Source organism: Leopardus geoffroyi, chromosome A2, assembly GCF_018350155.1.
Source record: "Leopardus geoffroyi isolate Oge1 chromosome A2, O.geoffroyi_Oge1_pat1.0, whole genome shotgun sequence".
NCBI lineage: Eukaryota > Metazoa > Chordata > Mammalia > Carnivora > Felidae > Leopardus > Leopardus geoffroyi.
In genome coordinates this window covers 140,515,987-140,543,154 of record NC_059331.1, presented here as the reverse complement: position 1 = coordinate 140,543,154, position 27,168 = coordinate 140,515,987, and the positions used below count along the sequence as shown (strand labels likewise).

Genomic DNA, 27,168 nt, shown 5'->3' with positions numbered 1-27,168 from the left:
TTCATATCTCTCTGTAGAATCCAGAACTGGAATGAGTTCTTTAATAGTCTGATGAGGAATGAATGAAATGGAAAGATCACTTTTTCCTGTTCCTTATGTATGTTGGCATTGTGGGTTTGTTTTTTTTCCTGCAAGACTGTTCTCTCAGCAGGTAAGCATTTTCAACTGCTGTGGGACCTACTGTGCCCCACCTCTAGTGAAGTCTGTGCCCTGTATTCCGGGCTGGCTTCAGGGGCAGTTGCACAGGGCTCCATGCTTCAGAGGGCCCATGCTGGGTGGAAAGTGCTGTTACTACTGTCTTGAAATCCTTCAATTTTTAATAATGGGCTCCCGAGTCTCCTATTGCCTTGAGCCCTACAAACAGCTGACTCTGCTTGTCACTGATGACTACAGGACATAGTTGGTAAGTCATGGTTCATGTCCCACACACCTTTAGTAATCATTACGGCAGCTAGACCCAGGGTGAGGAAATCTGGTTGTGAACTTGAACTTCCCTCTGTGGCGTATAGCTCTTGCTTGGTATGCTTATATAAGGCATGCTCTGTCTGCCTGTTGCCTCTCTGTTCTCTGGATTTGTCTTCCAATCAATTCTTTATCTCCCCTCAAGCATTGAGATATGTTCATGGAATTCAAATTTGTGCCATCCAAAAGATGTTCTTTCCAGAGGATACTTTCTCAGGTCCTCTGTCCTTTGCAGTCTTCTAGTTAGTCTTCATCTAAGGTGGCTGTTGTTCACTCACTTCCAAGGACCCTTGTTCTCTCTGCTCTCTGTGCTCAGGACAGCTGGCAATTTTGCACAACAGTTCATTTCTCATCCGAATTTTAGATTTTACCTGTTTCTACAAAGAGACCAGGGTAGTAAACCTAGGAGCTCCATCTGGCATAGAAACTTGTATCGCATTGCAATGTTAGGATTCCAGAGTATGGGGAAATGAATTGGAAATGTTTTAAAATTGAGCCATAGTATAAGTAGTAGGAGTTGTTGGCTTTTTTTTTTTTTTTTTTTTTTTTAACATAAAGCTAATTCTAGGTGTCAGATCTAACTTCTGGCTATTAAAATTTTTATGAATTGTCACATTTCTCAGATGGGCTGATTTTTCAGCTAATTCCCTCTTTTTCTTCTAGCTTAACAAGCAACAATTGCAGTTACTGAAAGAAAGGTTCCAGGCCTTCCTCAACGGAGAAACTCAAATTGTGGCTGATGAAGCATTTTGCAATGCAGTTCGGAGTTACTATGAGGTAAGTTTAAAGAGCTTTGTTTTTGATATTTTGATGCTTCTTAGAAAGATTTTTAAAAATGGCTTTCCTATTTTAAGGAACTCACTGGTATGATAGGAAGGCTCTGAGTTTGCAACCTTCCTGAAAGCATTGTCAAATTTATTTTACAATTTAAAAACTTTAATTCCACAACCTGGCTTGGAGAGATAAACAGAATTGGAAATTATTCACATCTTTTCAGGAGAAGTAAACTGTTTAGAAAAATCTTCTGGCAGTGATGGATACAGGTGAGTATAGCTATCTTTGGGTCCACATGTCTAAATTATCCTTTTTAATCAGAATTTTAATAGTAAATTACTATCTTGTACCATTGTGTGCCCTAAGCTTTATAATTAAGGCTGGTACTAATTTCAATAGGATAAACTGAATTCTTTTTTCTTCCTGGAGGAATAATACTACCAATACCACCTTGCTTATTTGTTCTGATTTTAGTTTGTGATTCATCAGGAATTCTCTGTGGATTTCCTATGAGCACCAGTTTTCACACATGGTCATTAACTGCTTCAGTGAGTTGCCAGTAGATATTAAATTTAGAGAAATCCCTTTTTATCCTAAGCATTTCAGAGTCATTGGTGGGGGGTGGGGATGCATTCCTTTTACTGTGTAGACAGTCGAAATCTTTAGCTGTAGAAGCAGAACATGCAAACTAGTAAAAGGAAAATGTGGAGATGCGGTAGGTCAGAACTTGCCTGATGCAGGGAATATCTTTGCATGAAAAATCACTGGATGTACAGATAATAGGTTGGATTTGTCATTTACTGATGGTAGGCGTTCGGAGGTCCCTCATGCCACCTGAGGGAGGTTTGTATTAGCCCAGGAGTTGGCCTGTTGAGTTGTATGAACGTGTGGAAGTCTTGCTTACCAAATGTATGTATGGCATGGATCTCATGACAGCAATGACGTGTCCAACTGGATCTCGACTCAAAAGATCTTAAAGTATAGGATATATGAAATATATATAAATATATATAAATAAATAAAGTACATATGAAATATAAGGACCTGTAGTAGTAGCCTCGTGTAATGAAAGAATAGCCAAAGGTCTGTGTTCAGGATGAAGGAAATGGAGGTTCTGGAAAGTAATTTGTGTTAAAAAAGAAACAAAAACGGGGTGCCTGGGTGGCTCAGTCGGTTGAGTGTCCGACTTCAGCTCATGTCATGATCTCACAGTTTGTGGGTTTGAGCCCCATGTCAGGCTCTTGTGCTGATGGCTTGGACCCTGGAGCCTGCTTTGGATTCTGTGTCTCCCTTTCTCACTGCCAGTCTCCCATTTGTGCTCTGTCTCAAGAATAAACAAACATTAAAATTTTTTTTTAATGTAATTTAAAAAATCAACCGGCTCATTTTTGGTTTGGGGAAATGTACTGTGGCCACTGGCTATGTTAACATTAGGAAAAACTGAATCTGGGTGAGGGGAGTGTGTGAGAGCTTGCAGTACTATATCTGCAATTTGCATGTAAATCTGAAATTATTCCAAAGTAAGTATATTCCAAAATAAGTTATTAAGCACATTAAAAAGCATAATGTGATATGGTCACACTTTGACAAGAGGCATACTTAAGCTGTGACACTGGAGAGATTGAATTGTAATGAAAGTGTGTCCTCATTGTATCCTACATGGGGATTTTGTTCTCTTGGTGTCCTGTATAAAGATGTGGACAAATTTAGGGTTATCATGTTTGGAACATATCACATGTAGGTTGTTTGAAGAAGTGAGAAATGTTTAGTCAGGAGATGGATTAGATGTCTGTGGAGCCAACAGCAAAACTAGCCTAAGGTGGAAACTAAAGTGGGGAGATTCCAACCTAACATCAGAGTTTTGTTGCACGCCCCAAATGCAGAATGGCTGGTGAGACCAGCATCACCAGAGGCTAGATTCTGGCTACACTTGCACATCACTTGGGAGGCATATTGCACAAACAGGTCCTGGAACTTTGCCCTGGACTTTGTGAGTCAGAATTTCAGAATCTGTCCTTAACAAAGCTCCTCAAGTTGTTCTCCTGCAGTTGGTAGGTTTCTAAACAATGGAATTAGATGATGATTTGCTGGGATTGTTGCAAAAAGAGTCACAAGAACTGAAGAGGTGGTTGGACTGGGTGACCAAGCATTTTCTAGTCTTCTGGATACTATTTCTAGCCAGCGTGAGACTGTATCCACCTTGCCTTTGTGCAACTCTCAAAGCCGCGTTAAGATTGGTGATATTAATCGTGTTTATGGAGGCTGCATTCCTGATTTACATTTGGGAGTTATTCTCAAGGTGGCACACAGTTGGTATTTAAACTCTTCAACAGGGGTATTTTGTTGGGTAAATACAGCAAAAAAAAAACTTTGCAGTTTTTTTCCTCAGAAGTCCTATTTTTGTACATATGCTGTGACTAACAGTGCTGGTAGCCTCTGGTACCTTTATGAGGTATTTTTTATGGCTCAATAAAAATCCCTAATTTTTTTCTTCCAGTGTCTCTAGTAAAGAGTACACATATTACTCACAAATGAGGGGTTAGAAACTAAAGCTCACAGATGTTATAGGACTTGTCTGGTAAGCATCTGAGTTAAACCTGAAGCTAGATGTTCAGACACATTCTGATAGAGCTGTTTCACGGTTGCCATTTTGAATACACCTGTGTCAGGTAGTATGTGTGAAGCACTTCAAAAAATACTTTATTTTTTTTAATGTTTTTCTTTATTTTTGAGACAGAGACAGAGCATGAGCAGGGGAGGGGCAGAGACAGAGGGAGACACAGAAGCCAAAGCAGGCACCAGGCTCTGAGCTGTCAGCACAGAGCCAAACGCGGGGCTCAAACTCAGAACTGTGAGATCATGACCTTAGCTGAAGTCAGACATCTCACCGACTGAGCTACCCAGGCGCTCCCCAAAATTATTTTTATTCTTGAATAAACCTTTTAAACAGACTTCATCTCATTTTAGAGATGAAACTGACAAGTGTCAAAATCCGTATTGGTAATTAGTAGCACAACTAAAACCTCTCTTTCCATTAAAGCTTTTTTCTTTTTTTGAGCATGAGACAGTGTAAGTGGGGGAGGGGCAGAGAATGAGCGGGGTGGAGAGAGAGAATCCCAAGCAGGTTCTGAGCTGTCAGTGTTGAGCCCTAGGCAGGGCTCTCTCACGAACCATGAGATCATGACCTGAGCCAAAATCCAAAGCCAGATGCTTAACCAACTGAGCTGCCCAGTTGCTCCTCCCCTAAAGTTTTTTTTTTTTTTTAAACATTTATTCATTTTTGAGAGATGGAGACACATACATCATGAGTGGGGGATGGGCAGAGAGAGGGAGACACAGAATCCGAAGCAGGCTCTGAGCTGTCAGTACAGAGCCCCAAGTGGGGCTCGAACCCACCAACCCTTGAGATTGTGACTTGAGCTGAAAATGGACACTCAACAGACTGAGCCCCCCAGGCACCCCTCCTCTAAAGCTTTTTAGAAGTAGATTTTAATTCACTATATTTTGAGAAACATGTTGAACTAGATCTTACAACTACTAGAATAGGTGTTTCCTGAAGGATCTGTTTTTGTCCTGGTCATCATTGTATCCCCAGTGTGTAGAACACAAATGCATTCAGCAGCTATTTGTTGGCTAAGTGAAGGAGTATCGTAGCACCTATTTCTCTATGTAGAAATTGCTTATTTTCCCGCACAACAGTATTTTTCTAAGAGTATTGTTTCAGTATTGCGATGGAATTTGCTTTGGTTATAAATGTTCTCATTCATGATTTGTTCTTCAGAAGTTGCAATTACTTGGGCACCTGGGTGGCTCAGTTGGTTAAGCTTCTGACTGTAAGTCATTATCTCATGGTCCCTGAGTTGGAGCCCCTCATCCAGCTCTTTGTTTACAGCTCAGAGCCTGGAGCCCGCTTTGGATTCTATGTCTCCCTCACTCTGCCCCTCTTCTGCTCATACTCTCTCTCTCAAAAACCAATAAAAAAAAAAACTCCAAAAAAACAGATTGCAGATAGTTTAGAAGTCTGGTTGAATTTTCATGTTCTAACTTAGTATTCTATGATTCTATGATCTATGTTTTGGCTTCTCACATCCTTTGAGGTCTGTTTTCAGAGATACTTTGTTGTTTGCTATATATAATTGTTTTCAACTACTAATCTTATCAGTAGTAATTTTCTCATTTATTAGGTTCTGTAGCCTTTAGCTGCAATGGCCATTTCTAAGTATGATAGGCATGAAAAACCCTAATAAATGTATATTACCAATAAAACTGATAGTACATCTTCATACTTTGTGAACCAAAGTTCTCCCAAAGTCTGTATGATACTGACTTTATTTTTATTTTTTTAGTTTCATAAATGCTATTTAGTGATTTTATGGCATCTTTTCCAGCTTGGTTGTATATCTTTTTTTTTAATTTTTAATTTTTAATTTTTTTTTAAAGACCAGAGTTACCTGCCTGGTTTTTGTTTTGCTTGTAACTTCAGATATTTGGTTTGCATTACTTTTTAGCAACTGGATCTTAATATGACTCAAAATACACATTTCTTCAAGGTACATTCATTACTTTAAAAGATAATTTCTTTCAACTAGATCATGACAGGATTGGGATTTGGTATTTTATGTGGTGCCCTCTTGGGTGTGCTTCTTCAGGTCTTTGTTTTAATAAATACCATGAATACTATTCAGTATGTCACTTACACAGAATTATATATTATGAAGGTAATGATTCCTATTGGACAACATAATTTTTATCACATCGATTTAAAAAATTTTTTTTCAACGTTTATTTATTTATTTTTTGGGACAGAGACAGAGCATGAACGGGGGAGGGGCAGAGAGAGAGGGAGACACAGAATCGGAAACAGGCTCCAGGCCATCAGCCCAGAGCCTGACGTGGGGCTCGAACTCACGGACCGCGAGATCGTGACCTGGCTGAAGTCGAACGTTTAACCGACTGCGCCACCCAGGCGCCCCATCACACCGATTTTAATAAGATGTCTTAAGTTTGGCTTAAATACTGGCCTATAAAGTACTAAGAGTAAGTCTGTTTTTGAAATCGCACCAGTCTTTCTCACCATAAAGCTAAGCATAATTAGAAAACTGTATCCAGGCATCTAAACCACCTAATGAGGCAGCCATATGGTACAGAGGGACCAGAATGGGAAAAGAGGAAAATGGCAGGTAGTGTATATAGCTACTTAATAAAAGTTAGCAGTTATTCTCTTGATAATTTCGTCACTGCTAATGGTTGTTAGATTCTTCCGTGCTTTTTTTAATTGAAATTTTCTTCCTTTCAAGTTTTTTGTTTTGTTGTTTTTTATTTGTTTACTTTTTTTTAACTGCTGCACGTAACTTATTGTCTGGAGGAAAGCATAAATGGATATTAAGTCTATGTATTTGTTTTTTCTTGCCTTTTTTTTTGCGTTTTGCTTTTCAATTTAGGAAACTTCAGCTGATTCTGGGAATGGGGAAACATAAGTTTTATTACAACATAAAACTTTCCAACTTATTCTTCCCATCAGATATATGCTTGTTTCACAAGACTAAAGTGGACTTTATCCAAATACAACCAATGACAGTGTGATTTATAACAGATATGTGGGAAAGTAAATGGGTTTTCTCAGAAATTTCCAAGAGTATACAATTGCTTACTACTTGCTTTCTGCCCAACAAGCTTTCAAGTTCTGTTAGTGTGGGAGAAGGTAAGAAAAAAAAACCAAGATGTTGGAGCTTTTCTTTTCTTTGTGGGTTGGTTTTCTTCACAACTTTTCAGAAAGGGTGTGATTTTTTTCTATTACTTCCACTTGTTTATGTTCTCTTCTGGTTCTGAAGAATGGACGAGGGTTACAGGGGCATTTAGTGTTTAAAAATAGCCAAAAATATTGACGTTAGTCTTGCCCCCACCGTCACGACCACCACCATGTGCTGTCCAGAATTTCTACTTGCTAATAAGAAAAAATGAAAATTCTTTCACTAACTTAAATTTCTCTTCAGTGTTGCTCAAATTTCATATACAATGAAAAATTACTTTCATCTCAAAATATAGTGAGCTCTAATTTTCGCCCTTTTATTGCATACTTTTATTTAAAATGCATTTTTAAATTCTTGAATTCAGAAAATGTCTACTTTATTGAAGAACACTTGTGAGTAGAAGTAATACATGTTTATGTTAGAGAATTAAAAACTAAACAGGAAAATTTGCTATCCTAAAACTGTTGTAAAAAAATATAGTACTATTTTAAAAAAGGAAAACAAATAATCACCTATAATTGCAAAACCTGTAAATAACTCCTTTCAACAGTTTAGCGTTTCTTTTATACATAAGAAACTGAAATCATTTGAATTTCCTTATGTACTACTATGTCAAGAGTATTTTTTTTTTTTTAAGTTTATTTTGAGAGGGAGTGGGGAGGCAATGAAGGGGAGAGAGGATACCAAGCAGGCTCCATGCTGACAGCATGGAGCACAGTGTGGAGCTCAAACTCATGACCTATGAGATCATGAACTGAGCTGAAACCGAGAGTCATCGGTGGTCGAATGCTTAACTGACTGAGTCACCCAGGCACCCCTGTCATGAGCATTCTTTAACAGCAAATGTTCACCATAAACATGGTTTTAAATAGGTGCATAATACATACACCATTGATAAAAATAAAACCCATGTATCTTTTAATTTTCTTAATAGATGTTCCAACCTTTTCCATTTTTAGCTATTAAAGTACTGAAATGGTCATTCATACTCATTTATTTTTGATAAATTTCTGCAGGTGGTATTATGGGATGATCTGAAATGAGCATTGTTTACTCTTCATACCAGTTACTAAATTGCCCTCAAAAGTAGTAACAACTTGTGGTAAAAACAATGAGAGCCTCATTTTTTAAAAATGTTTATTTTTAGTGTGTTTATTTCTGAGACAGAGAAAGACAGCATGAGTAGGGGACGGGCAGAGAGAGAGGGAGACACAGAATCTGAAGCAGGCTCCAGGCTCTGAGCTGTCAGCACAGCCTGACACGGGGCTCGAACTCACAGACTGTGAGATCATGACCTGAGCTGAAGTCGGATGCCCAACCGACTAAGCCACCCAGGCGCCCCTAAAAATGTTTGTTTTTGAGAGTGTGTACAAGCAGGCAAGGTGCAGAAAGAGGGAGACACAGAATCTGAAGCAGGCTCTAGACTCTGAGCTGTCAGCACAGAGCCCAACACGGGGCTTGAACAGATGAACTGTGAGATCATGGACCTGAGCCAAAGTCGGACGCTTAACAGATGGAGCCACCCAGGCACCCAGAGAGTGCCAGTTTTTTCCTTCACACTTGGTATTACCATAAAATAAATGCCAGCTATTTGGTTCACTTATTTCTGTTTTACTAGTGTGGTTTTGACAGTCTCTGTTGGTCATTCATATTTCTTGAATTACCTGTTCATATCCTTTGTCCATTTTTCCATTTGGATATTCTGTCAAATACTGAGTTTATGGGTGTTTTTTATACAGCAAGAAAACTATTAATCCTTTGTTATGCTGTGGTCATTTATCTTTTTTTTTTTTTTTGCACGTTTCCTTACCTCCAGTAGTGATTCATTTCCTGTTCTGGTGGAATGAACGACCTGTTCACATACAGAGTAGAGCCTATACCCTATTTTGTTAGCTTTGGATTTTCTTCTTCAAAAATCACTTGTGACCGTGCTTTCCATCATACTTCCAGCTACTGCCTTTCTTTGCTCTGTCAGTAGCTAATATTGGTGTAACTCCTGTCACTGCTGTGCCTGAAGGGGGAAGATGATCTCAGACTGCCTCTAATTGCACAAGTCCCTGAAGGGTAATTTGTGTCTTGCTACTTTTCCTTTCTTTGTCCTGTGTGCTCTTAACATCTCCAAAATGAAAAGAACAAATAGAGGAGCATGGCTTGATACTATTGTCATCAGACAAATACCTGAGCCATAGTTTTGAATTCTCTTAGATAAACACATTAAGACAAAGCAAAACGATCTTTCTTGTCCAGAACACCGAGGAACTTCGGCCTGCTTCTTCCATGGAAATTGGGGTATGTGTTCCTGTTACGTAAAAATTAAGTGCAGGAGTGCCTGGCTGGATCAGGCAGGAGAGCATAGGACATTTAATCTCAGGGTTACGAGTTTAAGCCCCACACTGTGTGTAGAGCTTTTTAAAAGGTTGACCTCAAGGGTTGCCTGTTGTGGTCCAGGTAGAGGTGACAGTGACCTATGAACTAGAATGAGAACCCTGGAGATGAAGATCAATGGAAAGACTGGGATCTGTTTGGAGGACAGAGATTATTAATCTCTGACCTTGATACTTGACCCCCCCATCTTCACCTCAGTGATAAAATTGTCACATATTACAAGTATAGATATTTAATGGTTTGTGAAAACCGAGAGCGTTTTAGTGCATTTTTGTCTTGTTTTATGTAATTACTGTCGTTATTTTAGAGTTAACCTGTACAGCCTGAGTGTTCCTTTGTCTAGTGTGTGCCAACTAAAAGGAGAGAGAGGCTGAGCAGGCCTGCATTTAAATATTTTGATGAAAGTTTCTTTATCATTTTACTTTGGGATAGAAAGATTTACTTTTCATATTCCAAGGGATGTTTGACCTGTCAAAATCTTTTACAATGTGAAATAATGCCATGGAAAAGGCCTATTTTTTCATAGGGAATTGACGATTGCTGAGTAAACCAAGATTGGCAGCCTGTGGCAGGAGGGTGTAAAAAAAAGGTCAGCACATTCACAGATGAAATCCAGTAACCGGTAATGAGAAGTGAGGTTTTAAATTTGCATTGAGCTCTGCGGATCACATTGCGTTTGCTATTTTTGATATTAGCCATTTGATTTCACATCACATTTTCTTAAACTCTAAGGATGGCATTTTCAATTAAGTATTCTGTAAGAATCTGGAAAATGTTTTCATGTCTGAGATTCCTATTTCTGTTCAGGGGAGCTTCCTTGATGCTCTCTGTCAGTGAGTTTTGTAGACCTGCCTACCTTCTTGATGGCATCCATTTCATGGTGAAGAAGGGTTAGTCTATAGATTGTATGATTTTGTTGTTTGAAGGTAGGCGATGTTTGAAGCAAATCGGTTTGACCATTTTCCTCCTCTTCACATGTTTTTAGAAGAAATTGTCTTTGTTTTTCAAGCTCATATAACGTATTTGTGGTAGAGGGCATGGTTAGACCTTTATCTCTTAACTCTTAATGTTCTTTACATTTTAAGACAACGATATTGTATCTTTACCATGGGCTATGGGTTAGTAGACCTAGTGCAGCTTTCCAGTTTGGCTGGTGATTTGGAAATTTAATCCAAGCCAGGTAGCCACAAAGAACAGAAGTATCTGTGGCTTACTTCAGGCCAGCATTCTCTAATCCCCAAACCCAGTGTGAGAGTTCCCCATTTAGGGTTACCACATGACAAAGGTAGACTTTTGAGCTTTGCCCTATCTCAGGTGCTTTTTATTTTTTTTTTATTAAATTTTAAAAATTTACATCCAAGGTAGCATATAGTGCAACAGTGGTTTCAGGGCTAGATTCCTTAATGCTCCTTACCCATTTAGTCCATCCCCCCTCCCACAACCCCTCCAGTAACCTTCTATTTGTTCTCCATGTTTGAGTCTCTTATGTTTTGTCCCCCTCCCTGTTTCTACATTATTTTTGCTTCCTTTCCCTTGTGTTCATCTGTTCTGTGTCTTAAAGTCCTCATATGAGTGACATTATATGATACTTGTCTTTCTCTAATTTTGCTTAGCATAATACCCTCTTGTTCCATCCACATAGCTGCAAATGGCAAGATTTCATTCTTTTTGATTGCTGAGTAATACTCCATTGTGTATATATACACCACATCTTCTTTATCCATTCATCCATCAGTGGACATTTGGGCTCTTTCCATACTTTGGCTATTGTTGATAGTGCTGCTGTAAACATTGGGGTGCTTGTGTCCCTTCAAAACAGCATATCAGGTGCTTATTTTTGAGTCACACCACAGGCATGTTCTACTTTGGCCTAACATCATGATCCAGGAAGAATTTAGACCTATGTTGGTCCAACTATCATGCTTTCTATCAGGCACTCTCGGTTCTTTCAATAAAATGCAAGTCAGCAAAGCCATATCCTCCTCCCGGGAAAATTCCACATTAGTGTTTAGAGAATCTGACTGGTCTCACTGCTGGTGCTTTGTGATGGATGAGCTGTTGGGTCACAGATTACATTTTTTAAGGGAAATGCTCTTTAAGTGTCTTTGAGAAGTTGTTTAGTGTCATTTGTTACATTATGTCACCCTAAGGTTAACATGTCTTTGAAAAACTATTGTGCTTTGATTTACCTAATTAAGCAAGTTATATCTTATGTGGATTGTTTTTTGGTATCAGAAAGTTGTTTCTAATTCTACAGTTAATTTCTTTGATTACCTGGAGCATTTTTCAATTTTCAGAAAGTTTCAGGAGTTAAATAATCCCTTTCCCTGATGCTTTATGACCCTGAAAGCATCAAGACGCTTTGTGGTTACTTAAATGTCACTCTTAAGTCGAATGCCTTTCCTCTGCTTATCTTCTGTCAGGTTTACTCATTAGAACTTTTTAGCGTTGAACTTCTATTTATTTTTAAGGGAGGGACAGAGAGAGAGAGGGAGACACAGAATCTGAAGCAGGATCCAGGCTCTGAGCTGTCAGCATGGAGCCCGATGTGGAGCTTGAACTCATCAACCTCGAGATCATGACCTGAGCCGAAGTCAGACGCTTAACTGACTGAACCACCCAGATGCCTCTGAAATTGTTTTTAAAGCTTTGTCTTTCACTGGTTTTAGGGGTGAGATCTTGAGAGGAATCCCACGTACCCTTGTTAGCATAGTCCCAGTGGGGGCTGGTCTCACCTTGGTATGTCTAAGTTTTTCTCTATCCTAAAAAATGAATAGAATATGCTCTTGAAAAGCATAAGGTATTAAGCAGGTAAAATATGCAAGACAATGACTAGCTAAGATTGCCATTGATCATCTGTTTCTTAGCTCATATAACTTTAATACCTGTTAACTGTTTTCAAAGTACGTATTGAAAGGGCCTGTTTGATACCTCCACAAAACACACTGAAGACCTAGTCCTTACCCTTTAACACTTTACAGTTAAAACAAAAAAACCTCAGTGTCCATGAAGGTACTGGTTCTTCTGATCTTTTCAGAAGATCACAGAGCCTAATGGAAAGAGCCTTATGGAAAGAGCCTAAATGTCCATCAACTGATGAATGGATAAAGAAATTGTGTCCATCAATTGATGAATGGATAAAGAAATTAATTCTCCATACACAATGGAGTACTACGTGGCAATGAGAAAGAACGAAATATGGCCCTTTGTAGCAATGTGGATGGAACTGGAGAGTGTGATGCTAAGTGAAATAAGCCATACAGAGAAAGACCGATACCATATGGTTTCACTTTTATGTGGATCCTGAGAAACTTAACAGAAACCTATGGGGGAGGGGAAGGAAAAAAAAAAAGGTTAGAGTGGGAGAGAGCCAAAGCATAAGAGACTCTTAAAAACTGAGAACAAACTGAGGGTTGATGGGGGGTGGGAGGGAGGGGAGGGTGGGTGATGGGTATTGAGGAGGGCACCTTTTGGGATGAGCACTGGGTATTGTATGGAAACCAATTTGACAATAAATTTCATATATTGAAAAAAAATCACAGAGAGGAACATTCTTTTGCATACAAATCTGTTTGTGATGGGAATTTTATTTAAAAGTAGTTGAGCTGGTGAAAGAAGATTTGGTGTCTTGATGAAGGATAACTATTTGAAAAAAATTGTCAAGCTTCTTTGGAAGTGCCTACTATTTTTAGCCAAAGGGATAATATAAAAGTTGTATGCGTTTATCCCATAATCCTTCAGCCTTCCACTCACTGTGTGTGAGGTGCTATGCAGGTACCCTCCAGGTGTTTGACTGCTACTTTGCTCCTAAAGTACTAGCTGTTCCATTAAGGGTAAAGACAGAGTATCAGCATTCCTAGCTGTAATGAGAGGAAGGATCATGAGGAATGCTAAAAGAGAAAAATGTCAGAGAGAAGCTGATTAATTATAATTTACAGCTGAAGATCTTTTTTAAAAATATTTTTTAATATCCATTTGTTTAAGACAGACCATGCAAGCGGGAGAGGGGCAGAGAGAGATAGGGAGACGCAGAATCCAAAGCAGGCTCCAGGCTCTGAGCTGTCAGCAAAGAGCCCTACGTGGGTCTGGAACCCATGAACCTAGCTGAGCCACAGTTGGATGCTTCACCGACTGAGCCACCCAGGCACCCTACAGCTGAGGTTCTTAATCAGGATAGAATTCAGGGAATCTGAGCTCAGATGGAAAAACATTACACCTTTATTTCACTAATCTGTAACTGAAACTTAGCATTTACTTATGAATGTAGAAAACAAGCTACAGTAGTACTGGCTGTTATCTGTGGCTTTATCTCCAATCAAAATACATGTTTCTTCCTATCACATATTTAATTGCAGCTATCTTGAAATACTGTTTACATTCATGAGCTACACTGAAACTACAGTACTTTTAATACCTTATTGCATCTTTAAAAAAAAAAATTTTTAGTGTTTATTTTTGAGCACAAGAGAAGAGAGAACGGGAGCAGGGGAAGGGCAGAGAGAGGGAGACACAGAATCTGAAGCAGGCTCCGGCTCTGAGCTGTCAGCACAGAGCCTGACACGAGGCTTGAACCCATGAACTGCAAGATGATGACCTGAGCTGAAGTCGGACACTTAACTGACTGAGCCACCCAGGTGCCCTCTGTATTGCATCTTCTTAATGAGTTATTAACGATACATATAAACTTCCTGCCACACATTGGCTTTTAAAATATTTTTTATAACTGTATTTCAGTAAAACTGCTTTTCTTTGTAATCCTGTGAATTTGTTTAAAAGCACTATCCTCAGAAGGGATTCATAGGCTTTACTAGACTGCCAAAAAAGATCCTATTACCAAAATGGTTAGAAATAGTAGAGGACTTTTGAAGACTTCAATACAGAGGGAATAGAGTGTAAGCATAAGGGGTGAAAGTGGGCAGACAAAAGTGTGTTTTGTTTCTGTGCTGGGGTTGCAGATTTAACACCTATGTGACTCCTAGAACTGAACCTTGCTGCTTCATTTTCTTCATCTGTAAAATGGTGCTAGTGCATCTCCCTCCCAGGATTGTTGATGATTAAATTGCCAAGCCCAGTGTTAGATGTGAGCTATTTATTACCTGGTGCATTGCTTTCCCAAAAGTACCTCCCTTTTTTTTTTTTTTTTTTTGCCTAGTTCAGCACTTAATTCATATTATGTGTATTCCTTCCTAATTAAAAGCTCTTTCAGAACAGGAAACCATGGCTTATATATGCTACAGAACATAGAGACATAAAGTAATCAATTTTGAGTGAAATAGCTCATCTAATAAACATTGAAATGCTAATCAGGTACTGTCTTATGCTCTGGAAATACAAAGATGGATAAGCAAGGTCCCTTGACTTCAAAGACTCCAGTGTGTTTGGACGGATAGATATATGAGCAGTTGATGATTAAAATCACCCTGGGCCAACTTTACTGGCTTGGAGTAGGGAGGACTGAAACCACATCACCCTTCTAAGTTCTCCCTTCTGTACAGAGTAAACCTAAGAAGACTTGAATGTGCTGTCACCTACGTCTATGTGACAGTTTTATGTACATAGTAGTTGACACTTGGTGATTTCTATGAAGCTGTGAAAATTAGATTAAGTGTGTTAATGTACCACAGTGTGTGGCACATATTACATTTGAGATGGTAGCTTTTCAGTTGAATATGAAACTGCCAATATGTTTTTAATAAAAAAGCTTCCTGGGGCGCCTGGGTGGCACAGTCGGTTAAGCGTCCGACTTCAGCCAGGTCACGATCTCACGGTCCGTGAGTTCGAGCCCCGCGTCGGGCTCTGGGCTGATGGCTCAGAGCCTGGAGCCTCTTTCCGATTCTGTGTCTCCCTCTCTGCCCCTCCCCCATTCATGCTCTGTCTCTCTCTCTCCCAAAAATGTTGAAAAAAAAAAATTAAAAAAGCTTCCTATGGATACATCTAATAGTATTTAAAGCTGCAGTAATTAATTCTACTTGCTGTCTCTCATAGGTGGTTTTGTGTGTCAGTGTTTTTTTTTTTTTTTTTTCAACGTTTATTTATTTTTGGGACAGAGAGAGACAGAGCATGAACGGGGGAGGGGCAGAGAGAGAGGGAGACACAGAATCGGAAACAGGCTCCAGGCTCTGAGCCATCAGCCCAGAGCCTGACGCGGGGCTCGAACTCCCGGACCGCGAGATTGTGACCTGGCTGAAGTCGGACGCTTAACCGACTGCGCCACCCAGGCGCCCCGTGTGTCAGTGTTTTTTAAAAATTCTTTGAGAGACTGGGTGAGTGGGGGAGGGGCATAAAGAGAGGGAGACAGAATTTGAGGCAGGCTCCAGTCTCTGAGCTGTCAGCGCAGAGCCTGTTGCAGGGCTTGAACCCTGATCTCGGGATCGTGACCTGAGCCGAAGTCAGATGCTTAACCAACTGAGTCACCCAAGTGCCCTTGTGTGTCAGAAATCTTGTGAACATCTAGATATTGGTCAGAATCGTATGTGAGTGACCTTTCAGAACGTGACTGGAGGCAGATGACTTATTAGGGGCAGACTAGAAGATTCCAATGGTTCTTCATGAAAATCCTTCATCATATATACTTTTGTAATACCTTATGCTTACTTACTGTCAAGGTATATTTAAGCATATACAGTTTTAACAGCATTAATACTGTTTTTATGTGTTCTTAATTTTGTTTTCAAATATTTGACGTGTCCTCTCAAATCACATTTAGAAATTAATATTTAAATTATTTAATAAAATGGTGTTTATTATCTCAGAAACAGTCTCTGCTGTCTCATGAGGCCTGATACCTAATCAGCATGGCAAAATGATTTGTTTTATTTCAGATCAGCCAACATTTGGATATCCATTGATCATGTGGATTTGGAGTAGCCCTGCCTGTGCTCCAAAATTAGGGGAAAATTGTAAGCTGTTGAATTCAAACATAATGTTTAGGAAACATTTTAGTAAATGTAGTTCTCTATTGCAAGAACTCTCCTTTTTGAATAAGCTTTTTCCATTCTGAGATGGTATGTACGTGTTTTCATTTTTTAAATTGCGACAGACAGTTGCAGGGGAAATTCTTCCTTCCCCAATGGCCTTTTAATCTCCGATTTTGAAGAAGCGGTAAGTGATGATTTTCTACTTCTGTGATTTTTTTTTTTTCAGTCACCTTGGACTATATTTAATCCTTTATATACTGCTGAGATTTTAGCTTGACTAGAGTTCTGAAAATTTCTATCTCACATAGGGGAATTTAATTCCCATCCTGGCTTGGCTTCTCCTTTTCTTATAAAATTATATGCATGTTATAGTATAGCACGGATAGGTGTTAAACCAGTGATCATTATAGATGGATTATGAAGGGTCCTTCAAGAGGTAAGGCTGTAAATATACTTGATCTCAGTTCCATGCATACTGGAAAGAAAAATGGATGCCAGCTTCCCTCCGTTTCTGTGCCTAGTAGCCTTGGTTTTTAAAATTGACTTCATGTGTGCTCTCGTTAGTCACTCCGAGAGATAGGTGTGGTGTGAACTTGGCCCTCTTGTTTCCTTTACAGCATGGAGAAAGTAGATGATTTGAGCAACCTAGGGAGCAGAGAGGAAGGGCAGTGTTGGGGAACTTCCTGCTGACTCCCCTGTAAACAGAATTCCACACCTCAGTTAGGCTGGCCTTTTTCTGTTTCACTCCCTTGTCCTTCGTTTGTTTTCCCTCCTTTCCCCGACCCCGTTTAAAGAGCTCTCGGTATGGTCAGCACCTCTCATCTCAAACCTAGTGACTGCTGGCCCCTTCTCCTCCCACACTTGAAGATCCTGGGTTGCCCATGGCTATCAGCAAGTATGCTAAGGGGGTTGAGTCCATAGAACATGGAGGGATTTGCATCTCGGCTTTTTTTTTTTTTTTTTAACTTCACCCCTTCAAAATTGATACACTGAAGGTGGCATCAGATAGCAGTCCCTGAAAGTTTTAAAAAAAAAGGTTTTAACATTCATTTTTGAAAGACAAAGTGAGCAGGAGGAAGGAGGGGGTAGAGAGGGGGGGAGGGAGACACAGAATCTGAAGCAGGCTCCAGCCTCTGAGCTGTCAGCACAGAGCCCGACGTGGGGCTTGAACCCACAACCAGTGAGATGATGACCTGAGCCAAAGTTGGATGCTTAACTGACTGAGCCACCTGGGCGCCCCATCCCTGAACATTTTATTATTGAAACACAATCAGTGGCTAATGATTGTTGTAAATGTAGCAAGTTGGAGGTGTAAAGAGGTCCACACTAAACTATATTCTTTGCCAAATTCTGTTTGAGAAAATGAGTTTATTTGCTTCTATTCACTGCTATATCAAACCAGCTGACAGGGTCCTTGGCTCCCCACATTGTCTCTGAGAAGTAGTCCATGGTTCTTGTTTCGCTTCTGTGCTCTACAGTGCGTTCTCATTCTTTTTAAATGTTATGTTGTAATACTTGGATTATACATGGAGCCATTTGATCAGTTCCTTGCCAATTTATGTCTTCGTTTTAGTCTATTCAGGCTGCTATAATAAAACACCATACACTGGATGACTTATAAACAATAGAAAGATTTTTCTCTAAGTTCTGGAGACTGGGAAGTCTAAGATCATGGTTCTGGAATAGTGAATGGGGTAGCAGGCAAGGAACTAATTCCTGGTTAATGCATGGTGCTTTCTTGCTGTGTCCTCCTCATTCAGTGGAACAAGCTAGGGAGCTCCACTGAGTCCCTTTTTATAAGAGCCCTAATCCATTCATGAGGGCTCTACCCTCCGGACTTAAGTATCTTCCAGAGACCTCACCTCCTAAAACCATCACGTTGGGTGTTAGGATTTCAGTGTTCAGAATTTGGGGGGGGGGGAGGACACAAGCCTTAAATCATAGACCTCGTTTCACTACATCATACATGACTGTTCAGTGATGGGGGGAGGGGAGGGTGGTGGTGCAGAACTGTAGTTACCTGAGAATGACATACACATCTTACTTTTCATTATCCATGGTTTTCCCATCCTGCTCTATCCAGAGAACACTTATCTGTCCTGGAAGACTGAGCTTCCTTCTTACGTCCTCTGTGTAACCCTCCCTTCTCTCCCCATCCTCCTTCCACTTCTCCCTTCCCTCCTTTTCTTTTCCCTTTGTCCTCCCACATGATTTTTCCATGTCAAAAGATTTACAGATTTATAGGAACATAATGGATGATGTGGATATGACCTTCTTGGAGTAGATTAAGATGTAATAGTTGAATTGCATAATGACGATCACATAAACTACACAAAGTTTCTACCCTTAGTAAACCCTAAATGTGAATTTTGAAAAAGAAAAAGGGGGGATATACTGCTGGTCTGAGGTAAATAGTATTTCGGTATTTTCTGCCCAGTAATTTTATTATCTCAGCAAAATGTTTATCTTCTCTAGGGTACATTCTTAAATTTAAGGCCTTTGAGCTAAAAGATGGAAGGGATGGAAAGATTTCAGTTGCTCAATGTTATATAACATTGGTTTTTCTACAGTATAATGTTGTTTACTCCCTATTATCTTAAAGCTGCTTCATTATTACTCTTAGCTTGGGGGTATGAAAATCGGTTTTTTATTTTCAAGATAACTTCCATATGGAAAACCTAAACAGTACTATCTATAAACCAATTTTTAGTCAATTTATTGGGAGAAAAAGTTTCTGCTACTTTTTAATGTTCTTTATAATTTTTATAGAAAATTCTACATGTTCTTACCCATTTAATGTTTTCATTCAAAAATTAAGCACTACCTACAAGAACTATTTATGGTCTGTGTTTTTAAATGTCTTTGTACCTTCAATTTACACATTTTTGAAGTTGCCAGACTGTTAAGGCATTGCTACTAACTATCTGTCCTCTTTGCTTATTTGGTGGGACCAAACAAAAAGAGGAGAAAACCTCTTAATTGGGTTCTTGACATGCTATTTGGGAAATTTAGTGAGAAGTAGTAAAAAATGATAGATAATGCCAAATATGAAAATAAGCTGGGGATCTGTGGCATCTTGAATTCAAACATATTAAATGTACAGAATAGTTAATGTTAAGAAAGATTACTAGCAGTAAAAAAACGTGTTTTGTCATTTAGTTCATTATAAATTTCCCTTAAGTGGCAAATTCTGTTGGTATATTGAAAAATCAGGTATAACGTGTGTTAGATTGTCTGCTCTGTCCTAGTAGAATGAAAGGCGTGTTTACATTCTATGTAGAAACTGAACTCCTTTTCTTCGGATGTGGAATGACTATAAATAGACTCACAGTACTTCAGATCAGATTTGCCCCCAAATGAGTTTATTGCAAACTTCAGGAAAAAAAAAAGTTTGTTGAAATGTGTATAAAACATACGGCCCTTAGTAAAATCTAGAGGAGCACAATCATGTTGTTCTTAATGTTGGTCACAGTGGATGGATGACTTTATTATTGGCACCTTACTAAGAATAGACTATTGGGATTTTTAGTCTGGAGTTGTGTATTGGTTGGTTTTTACAGTTGTACCACTGGATTTCTTTTTGTCATAGCTTGTGTGTGAAAGTTTTAAGCCTTATGCTATGGAGAAGTTTTTGGCCTTGGTGGAGGAGCATAGCTAGCTTTGTCCATGGGAAAGCTGCTCTTGATTTAGAGGCAGTTACTGTATTTACACTTAGACCTTCCTCAAAGGAGCATGCACTCAGTTTAAACTACAGGTGGCCCTGGTACACAGGCTTAGAATAACACTGGTGTTTTCCTAGGCATAAGTGTGTGAAAGACCATCTTTTTCACGTCTTTTAGGCATAAGCAACACAGTATCTGCTCATCTTTAATTGCAAGGCGTAGAAATCCTGTTGTGTGACTTACAGAGGAGCCACGTTTGGATTCATGCTGTTTGTCCGTAGGCTCAGATTCCATACCCCCAACCCAGGCCCATTCCACCAGTTTGGCTGTGAGGAGAGAAACCTTCACCAGGAAGCAGGGTTATATAAGGCCTAACCAAACCTAACTAGTGACAGTGGACACTCCAGTAATAGTCACTTACTAAAGAATAATGTCATGCCACTTGAGAGACTACCCATGCTATTCAGTACTGAGGGCAGGGGTGGGGGGGTGGTAAAGGGTATATACAAGTTAAAAGGTTTTATATATGATGGAAGAGATTGAGAGCCTCAAAACCTGGTATCAGGCGTTCATCATTGCAAAGAAGGAAAAGTGTCTCAAATGTCATTCTGAGAGTGAAGATTGTTTATAGAGGCGGGTTCTTACACCACCCACTTGGTAAATTCATAGTGTTAATTAAAGTCAGCATCTTAATGGGAGTACTTGGGTTTACAGGTCAGTCAGAACAGCTGCCATGGACTGATTAGCATCTTGGCAACATTAAAAGGCTTTTTTTTTTTTTTTTTTTTTTTTTTTTTTTTTAAACCTTTGACTTTTCTATCTTGGCTATAGTTTTGGCTACATACACTGTTCCCTCAGATAACTGACTTACTGCTGAGTCCGGGTACTTAATTCTGTAGATAATTATAACCCCAAAGAATGAACTTGAAAGTAGTAAACATGATAAAAAGTAAAGAAACTGAGGCTAAAGTCTAGTTGTGGTAGACCTGTGAGACTGATGCTACCCAGATTAATGAAAAAATGCATAAATAAGCACAGTTAGATAAGCCCAAATAGCAGAATTACATTTGAATTTTAGCTACTTTGAACAATGCTAGGCCAATACGTTTGGAAACTTTTATGAATTGATATTTTTGTTGGAAAACAAAATTGAAGAAGAAAAAGAAACCCTGAATGATCTATAATCCTTTAAGACAGTGAAATGGTAAGTTGCACTCAAATAGTTTTACCAAACCTTAAGGGAAAAATAATTTCTAAGACCTGTTCTGGAAATGAGAAGAAATGCTTGTTTGATTAGGCTGGTAAATCTTTGTACAAACGAAATTGGAAAATATATGAATAGAAAACTAAAGATCAGCCTTTTTACATAGATACAAAAATCCTTAATAAAATGTTAAATATCAGTGTTGTGTATCAAAAAGTGCGTTCTATCCTGAGTGGGTGAATGGGTCAGTATTAGAAAAACTATTAATATTGTATATATTGAGCTAAGAGAGAAATCATTATGTTAATGTAACAAATGGCATTTAATACAATTCAACATGTGTTTAGGATAAAAATGTGCAAGATAAAAATGGGCACTAGAAAGGTTCTTGAATATCAAAAATTTACACAAAGCATCTAGTTAATGAAGACTTTGAAGTTTTCAAAGGAAAGACAAGGCTGTCACCCCTTACTATTCAAGGATTCCATGATGTAACAGAAGTCCTAGTCACTGCAAATAAGAAAAAGTGACTTTAAACTTGTAAAAGTAAACTATCCACATTTGCAGGTGCTACGTTTTCTATGTAGACCATTTCAAGAAAACCTATAGAAAAACTACTAAAACTAATGACTTCGGCAGGATTGCTGGATAAAAACTAGGCCAACCTACAGAAATCTGTACCACTTTTATTAAAGAACTAGTAAAAAAAAAAAAATGGGAAAAAAAAACCAATTCATTCTCAAAAGCATCAAAACTCAAAGTACCTGTTAGGTACGAATCCAACCAAATACTGCAAGGTCCCAGGGAGAAATATCATGAAATATTATTGAAGGTAGAGAACATGTTTCTGAATGGGAATATTTGATGGCATTAGTTATAATTTAACCTGAGCATAGTCAGGAAATCATTGAAATTAAAACCTCCAACAGAATCTTCCTTTTTCTTATGTTACTTGATAAGCTGATACTGAAACTTGTGTGGAAAAGCAAAGGATCAAGAAACAGGCACGATTGTGTGGAAAAGGAGAAATGGCATGGGGAGATTTGCTGTACCAGGAACCCATGATTATAATTAAGATGGCTTATTTACTTCTCTATTATGTCATAATATAAATAAATAGATCCGTGCATAGGTATAAACTTGATCTATTTCACAAGTGGCATTACAAACTTTTGAAGAAATGGACTGATGAATAAACATTGCTAGGATAACTGGCTACCCGTAGGGAGTTAAGATACTACTGGATTCTGTCCTCACACTCTGCACAAATACGTTCTAAACATATTAAATACAGAAATGCGAAAAGCAAGAACTTTGCGGAAAATGTAAGTGAAAATAGAAAGGATGACAGGATTTTTAAGCCAAAGAAAGCACAAACCATAAGTGATTAAAAAAATGCTAAAAGCTGAAATACTTCACATGACAAAACAAAGTAGGGAGAAAATAGTTGGTATTACCATCAACAAGCCTATAATACATAGGCTTAATACCTAAAATACATACAGAACTCTTCTCTGTCTGTATGACAAGGCAAATGGTCCCTGGACAGAATGGATAAATTCAAAGAATAGGAAATCTAAATGGTTAATAAACTGTAATAGTTTCATGTAGCTGTTGTGATAGTTGCCACAAACTGATTGGCTTAAAACATTTATTTTCCTAGTTTGGAAGGTCAGATACCTGAAATCAAGATGTAAGCAGGGCTGCATTCTCTCAGCTCTGGGGGAAGACTCCTTCAAAGCTTCTTCCAGCTTTTGGAGTCTCTTGACATTGTCATCTTAGCTTGTGATTGTGTCACCCTAGACTCTGCCTTCATCTTTACGTTGTTGCCTTCCCTTCTGCCTGCCAGATATTCCCTGTGTCTCTCTCAGAAGGACACTGGTCATTAGATTTGGACCCCAGTTGATAACCTAAGATGATTTCTTCATCTCAAGATCTTTAATTTTATCCACAAAGACTTTTTCAACAAAAGTAGCTTTCATAAGCTCCAGGGGTTTAACATGGATGTCAAATACATGTTGGAGTCATTCAACCTGTTACAAAATTGGGATGATTAACATTCCTAGTAATCAAGGATGTTTATATTAAAAGGAGATACCGTTTCTTCCAGTTTGGTGAATTTGGAAAAATGAAACTTTAATAAGGATATAGGAGAATGAGTAGTTACATGGTTCTGGCTGAAGTTGTAAATCTTTTCAAACAACCTGTTCAACTTGTAGCAGTGTAGTGCCTATACCTTGTGAACTGGAAATTGACCTGCCAGGAGTATAGTCTAGGGAAATTCAAGCACAAGGAAACCCATATAGGAATGTCTGTCGCAACGCTGAAATATTGAAGGAGTGAAAACAACCCAAGTACTTATCAATAGGTGAGTGAGTATAAAGTACGATATGTTCATACAATAGAATTCTATAAAACTGGTGAATCTCAAAGACAATGATCAAAAAAGTTGCAAAATGGTTTGTATGCCATAGTTATATGGTTTTTGTAACACATAGCAGAGTTTTTCTATATGAATACATGCACATAAAGCTTACTGAAATTAGTAGCACTTTCAGAATAGGGTTTATCTCTGGAAGTCTGGATTATTGGTTTGAGGGTGGTATATAAAGGGCTTCAAGTGTGTCTAATTTATTTTCATTAAACATCCTTTACTAGGTTGTGTAGTGTTCCCCCCAAATTCAGGTTCTTCAGAACCTCAAAATGTGACTTCATTCGGAAGTAGGGTTGTTGTAGATGTAATTACGGTGGGGGGCATACCAGAGTAGAGTGTGCTCTTAAGTTCTATGACTAGTGTCCTTAGGAGAAGAAAGATACAGGGGAGGACGCCCTGAGAAGATATGAGGATCGGGGCAGACGTTGCAGTGATACGTCTGTAAGTCAAGAGACTAAGAATTGCTGGGAACCACCAGAATGTGCTGGAAAACATGGGCCAGATTCTCTTGAGCTTGCAGTAGGAATAAGTCCTGCCAACACTTCAATTTTCTATTTCTAGCACAAAGAACTATGAGGGGGAAAAAAGCCCTATTTCAAGTCATCTAGTCTGTGGTATTTTGTTACATGGCCCTAGGAACTGAATGTGTGTCTAAGATGTTAAGATTAAAAGTTGGGTGATGAGTATGTGAGTGTGTAACATTTTCTTTTTCTTTTTAAATATTGCACCTTAAAAATACTTAAAAGCGAATAATCCCCACTAATCTGATTGAATTTGCTATGATTAACCTTTTTGTTAAGGTTGAAGAAAATGTGTATGTAATTGTCTAAATGAGCAGTGCTGCAAATATTGCAGATGGACTCATGGCTGATAGTTGCAGTAAAATCCCAGCAGTATGTTTTCTGTCGTCTTTTAAGGTTTTAAATATTAAAGTGGGGGACTAATTCACCATCCGAAAAAGTTGTTCTTGGCCACTGTCCAGTATGTAAATGATTATGCATCGGGACCTGCTTATAAAAGTATTTGGGCTATGAGACATTACGATAGACATCAGGGTCAAATCCTGATTCCTATTTAACTCCCTCTGTGGTGTTAAATTATTACTTGCTTGGCTTCAGTTTTCTCATTTATAGCTTAGAGATTCTAAATAGTACTACTTCATTGCCAGGTGAATAGTAAAAGCTATAATCTAGAAAGTGCTAAACCCCACCATTTAGTAAAGACTCAAATTGAAGCTCTGTTATGGTTCATAGCAATAGCATTATAAATTACTGTACTTCAACAGATTATGAAAGTACTATAGTTGAAATATGAGCTAGAACAGTTTGTAAAAATACTACACTAATAACCTTGAGAGTACTTTGTATTCCTGTGCATGGCATTGGGTTTTGTCTGATTTACTCTCATCTGTGTCTCACACTCAGTAGCCCATCTTGTGTATTTTTTGAGACATAAATGTAAACCCACGAATTTTGTTTCAGTCTTCAGTTTTTTGTGGATTTTTTCTGTAATTTTCACCTGTGGCCCTACTTAATGTTTTTTGTTCCATGATTGATGCAAGAAAAGTATTAAATTTACTAAAGGTTGTAAAAGAAAAAATGACATTTGGAAGATGAAGTTAAAAAATAAGACCACTAGAAACAATTCAAAAAGTTGTAGAGAGGAGAGGAGGTGTTAACTTCATATACTTGGAAATAAAAAGGCTGTCACTCACTTGTGTTTTCGGGTTAACTGTATCACTTACCGTCTTTTTTACAGTGTTTATTTCGATCACTCAGTCTCGTCACCCAATCTCATCACAAATGCACTTTTTTTTTAATGTTTTTATTTATTTTTGAGACCAAGACAGAGTGTGAGCAAGGGAGGGGCAGAGAGAGAGGAGACACAGAATCCGAAACAGGCTGCAGGCTCTGAGCTGTCAGCACAGAACCCGATGTGGGGCTCAAACCCACAAACCACAAAATCATGACCTGAGCTGAAGTTGGACGTTCAACAGACTGAGCCACCCAGGTGCCCCACAGATGCACTCTCAATCCCCTGACTTATTTCACCCTTCCCTCGTTTCATCCATTCCCCCCACTCCTCTCCCCTCTGGTAACCATCTGTTTATTTTCTATAGTTAAGAGACTGTTTCTTGTCTCTTTCCCCCCTGCCTTTTGCTCATTTGTATCTTAAATTCCACTTATGAGTGAAATCAGATGGTAATTCTTTGACTGACTTCACTTAGCTACATCCATGCCATTTCAAATGACAAGACTTCATTCTTTTTTTATGGTGGAATAATATTTTAATGTGTGTGTATATCATAGATTCTATATCCATCAGTTGATGGATACTTACCCTGCTTCTGTATCTTGGCTATTATAAATAATGTTGCTTTAAACATAGGGATGCATGTACCCCCTTTGAATTACTGTTCTTGTGTTCTTCAGGTAAATAAGCAGTATTGTAATTGCTGGGTAACAGGATAGTTCTAATTTGAAGTTTTTGAGGAACCTCCATATTGTTTTCTAGATGGCTATACCAGTTTGCATTCCTACCAACAGTGCAAAAAAAGATCCCCCCTCCCCATCCCTGCCAACACCTGTTGTTTCTTGTGTTGTAGACTTTAGCCATTCTGGTGAGTATGAGGTGATCGTTCATTGTGGTTTTAATTTGCATGTTCTTGATGTCAAGTGACTATGAACGTCTTCCCATGTGTTCGTTGGCCATGTGTATGTCGTCTTGGGAGAAATGTCAGTCTGTGTCTTCTGCCAACTTTTTTTTAATCTTTATTTTTGAGGGAGAGAGAGAGACATAGCACGAGCAGGGGAGGGGCAGAGATAGAGGGAGACATCGAATCTAAAGCAGGCTCCAGGCTCCAAGCTGTCACCACGAGCTGTGAGATCATGACCTGAGCTGAAGTTGGACACTCAACCGACTGAGCCACCCAAGCACCCCTGTCTTCTGCCAGTTTTTTTAATTGGATTATTTGTCTTTTGGGTGTTGAAGTTGTATCAGTTCTTTATATATTTTAGGTAATAGCCCTTAATTTGATGTATCATTTGGAAATATCTTTTCCTATTCCATAGGTTGCCTTTCAGTTGTATTGATTGTTTCCTTCACTGTGAAGAGGCTTTTTATTTTGATGTAGTCCCAGTAGTTTATTTTTGATCTTGTTTCCCTTGCCTCAGGGGACTTATCTGGGAAAAAAAAGGTTGCTATGGCTGATGTCAGAAAAATTATTGCCTGTGCTCTTTTCTAGGATTTTTATGGTTTCAGGTCACACATTTAGGTCTTTCATCCATTGTGAGTTTATTTTTGTGTATAGTGTGAGAAAGTGGTCCAATTTCATTCTTTTACCTGTAGCTGTCCAGTTTTCACAACACTATTTGTTGGAGACTTTTTCCCATTAGATATTCTCTCCTGCTTTGTCAAAGATTAATGGACCATATAATTATGGGTTTATTTTTGGATTTTTTATTCTGTCCTGTTGCCCTATGTGTCTATTTTTGTGTTAGTGCCATACTTTTTTGATTACTATAGCTTTGTAGTATAACTTGAAGTCCAGAAGTGTGATGCCTCCAGCTTTGCTTTTCTT

At 38.7% G+C, this 27,168-nt stretch overlaps 1 protein-coding gene across 21 annotated transcripts in view; it reads left to right on the top strand.

Moving 5' to 3' along the window:
• The window catches only part of CADPS2 (calcium dependent secretion activator 2), a 547,933-nt gene that overhangs the window by 124,003 nt on the left and 396,762 nt on the right, over positions 1–27,168 (top strand). For all 21 annotated transcript variants that reach the window (XM_045495470.1, XM_045495468.1, XM_045495459.1 and 18 more), the window contains exon 2: positions 1,126–1,239. In XM_045495470.1, coding sequence (XP_045351426.1) covers positions 1,126–1,239 — 114 coding nt within the window. The remainder of the gene's footprint in view (positions 1–1,125; positions 1,240–27,168) is intronic.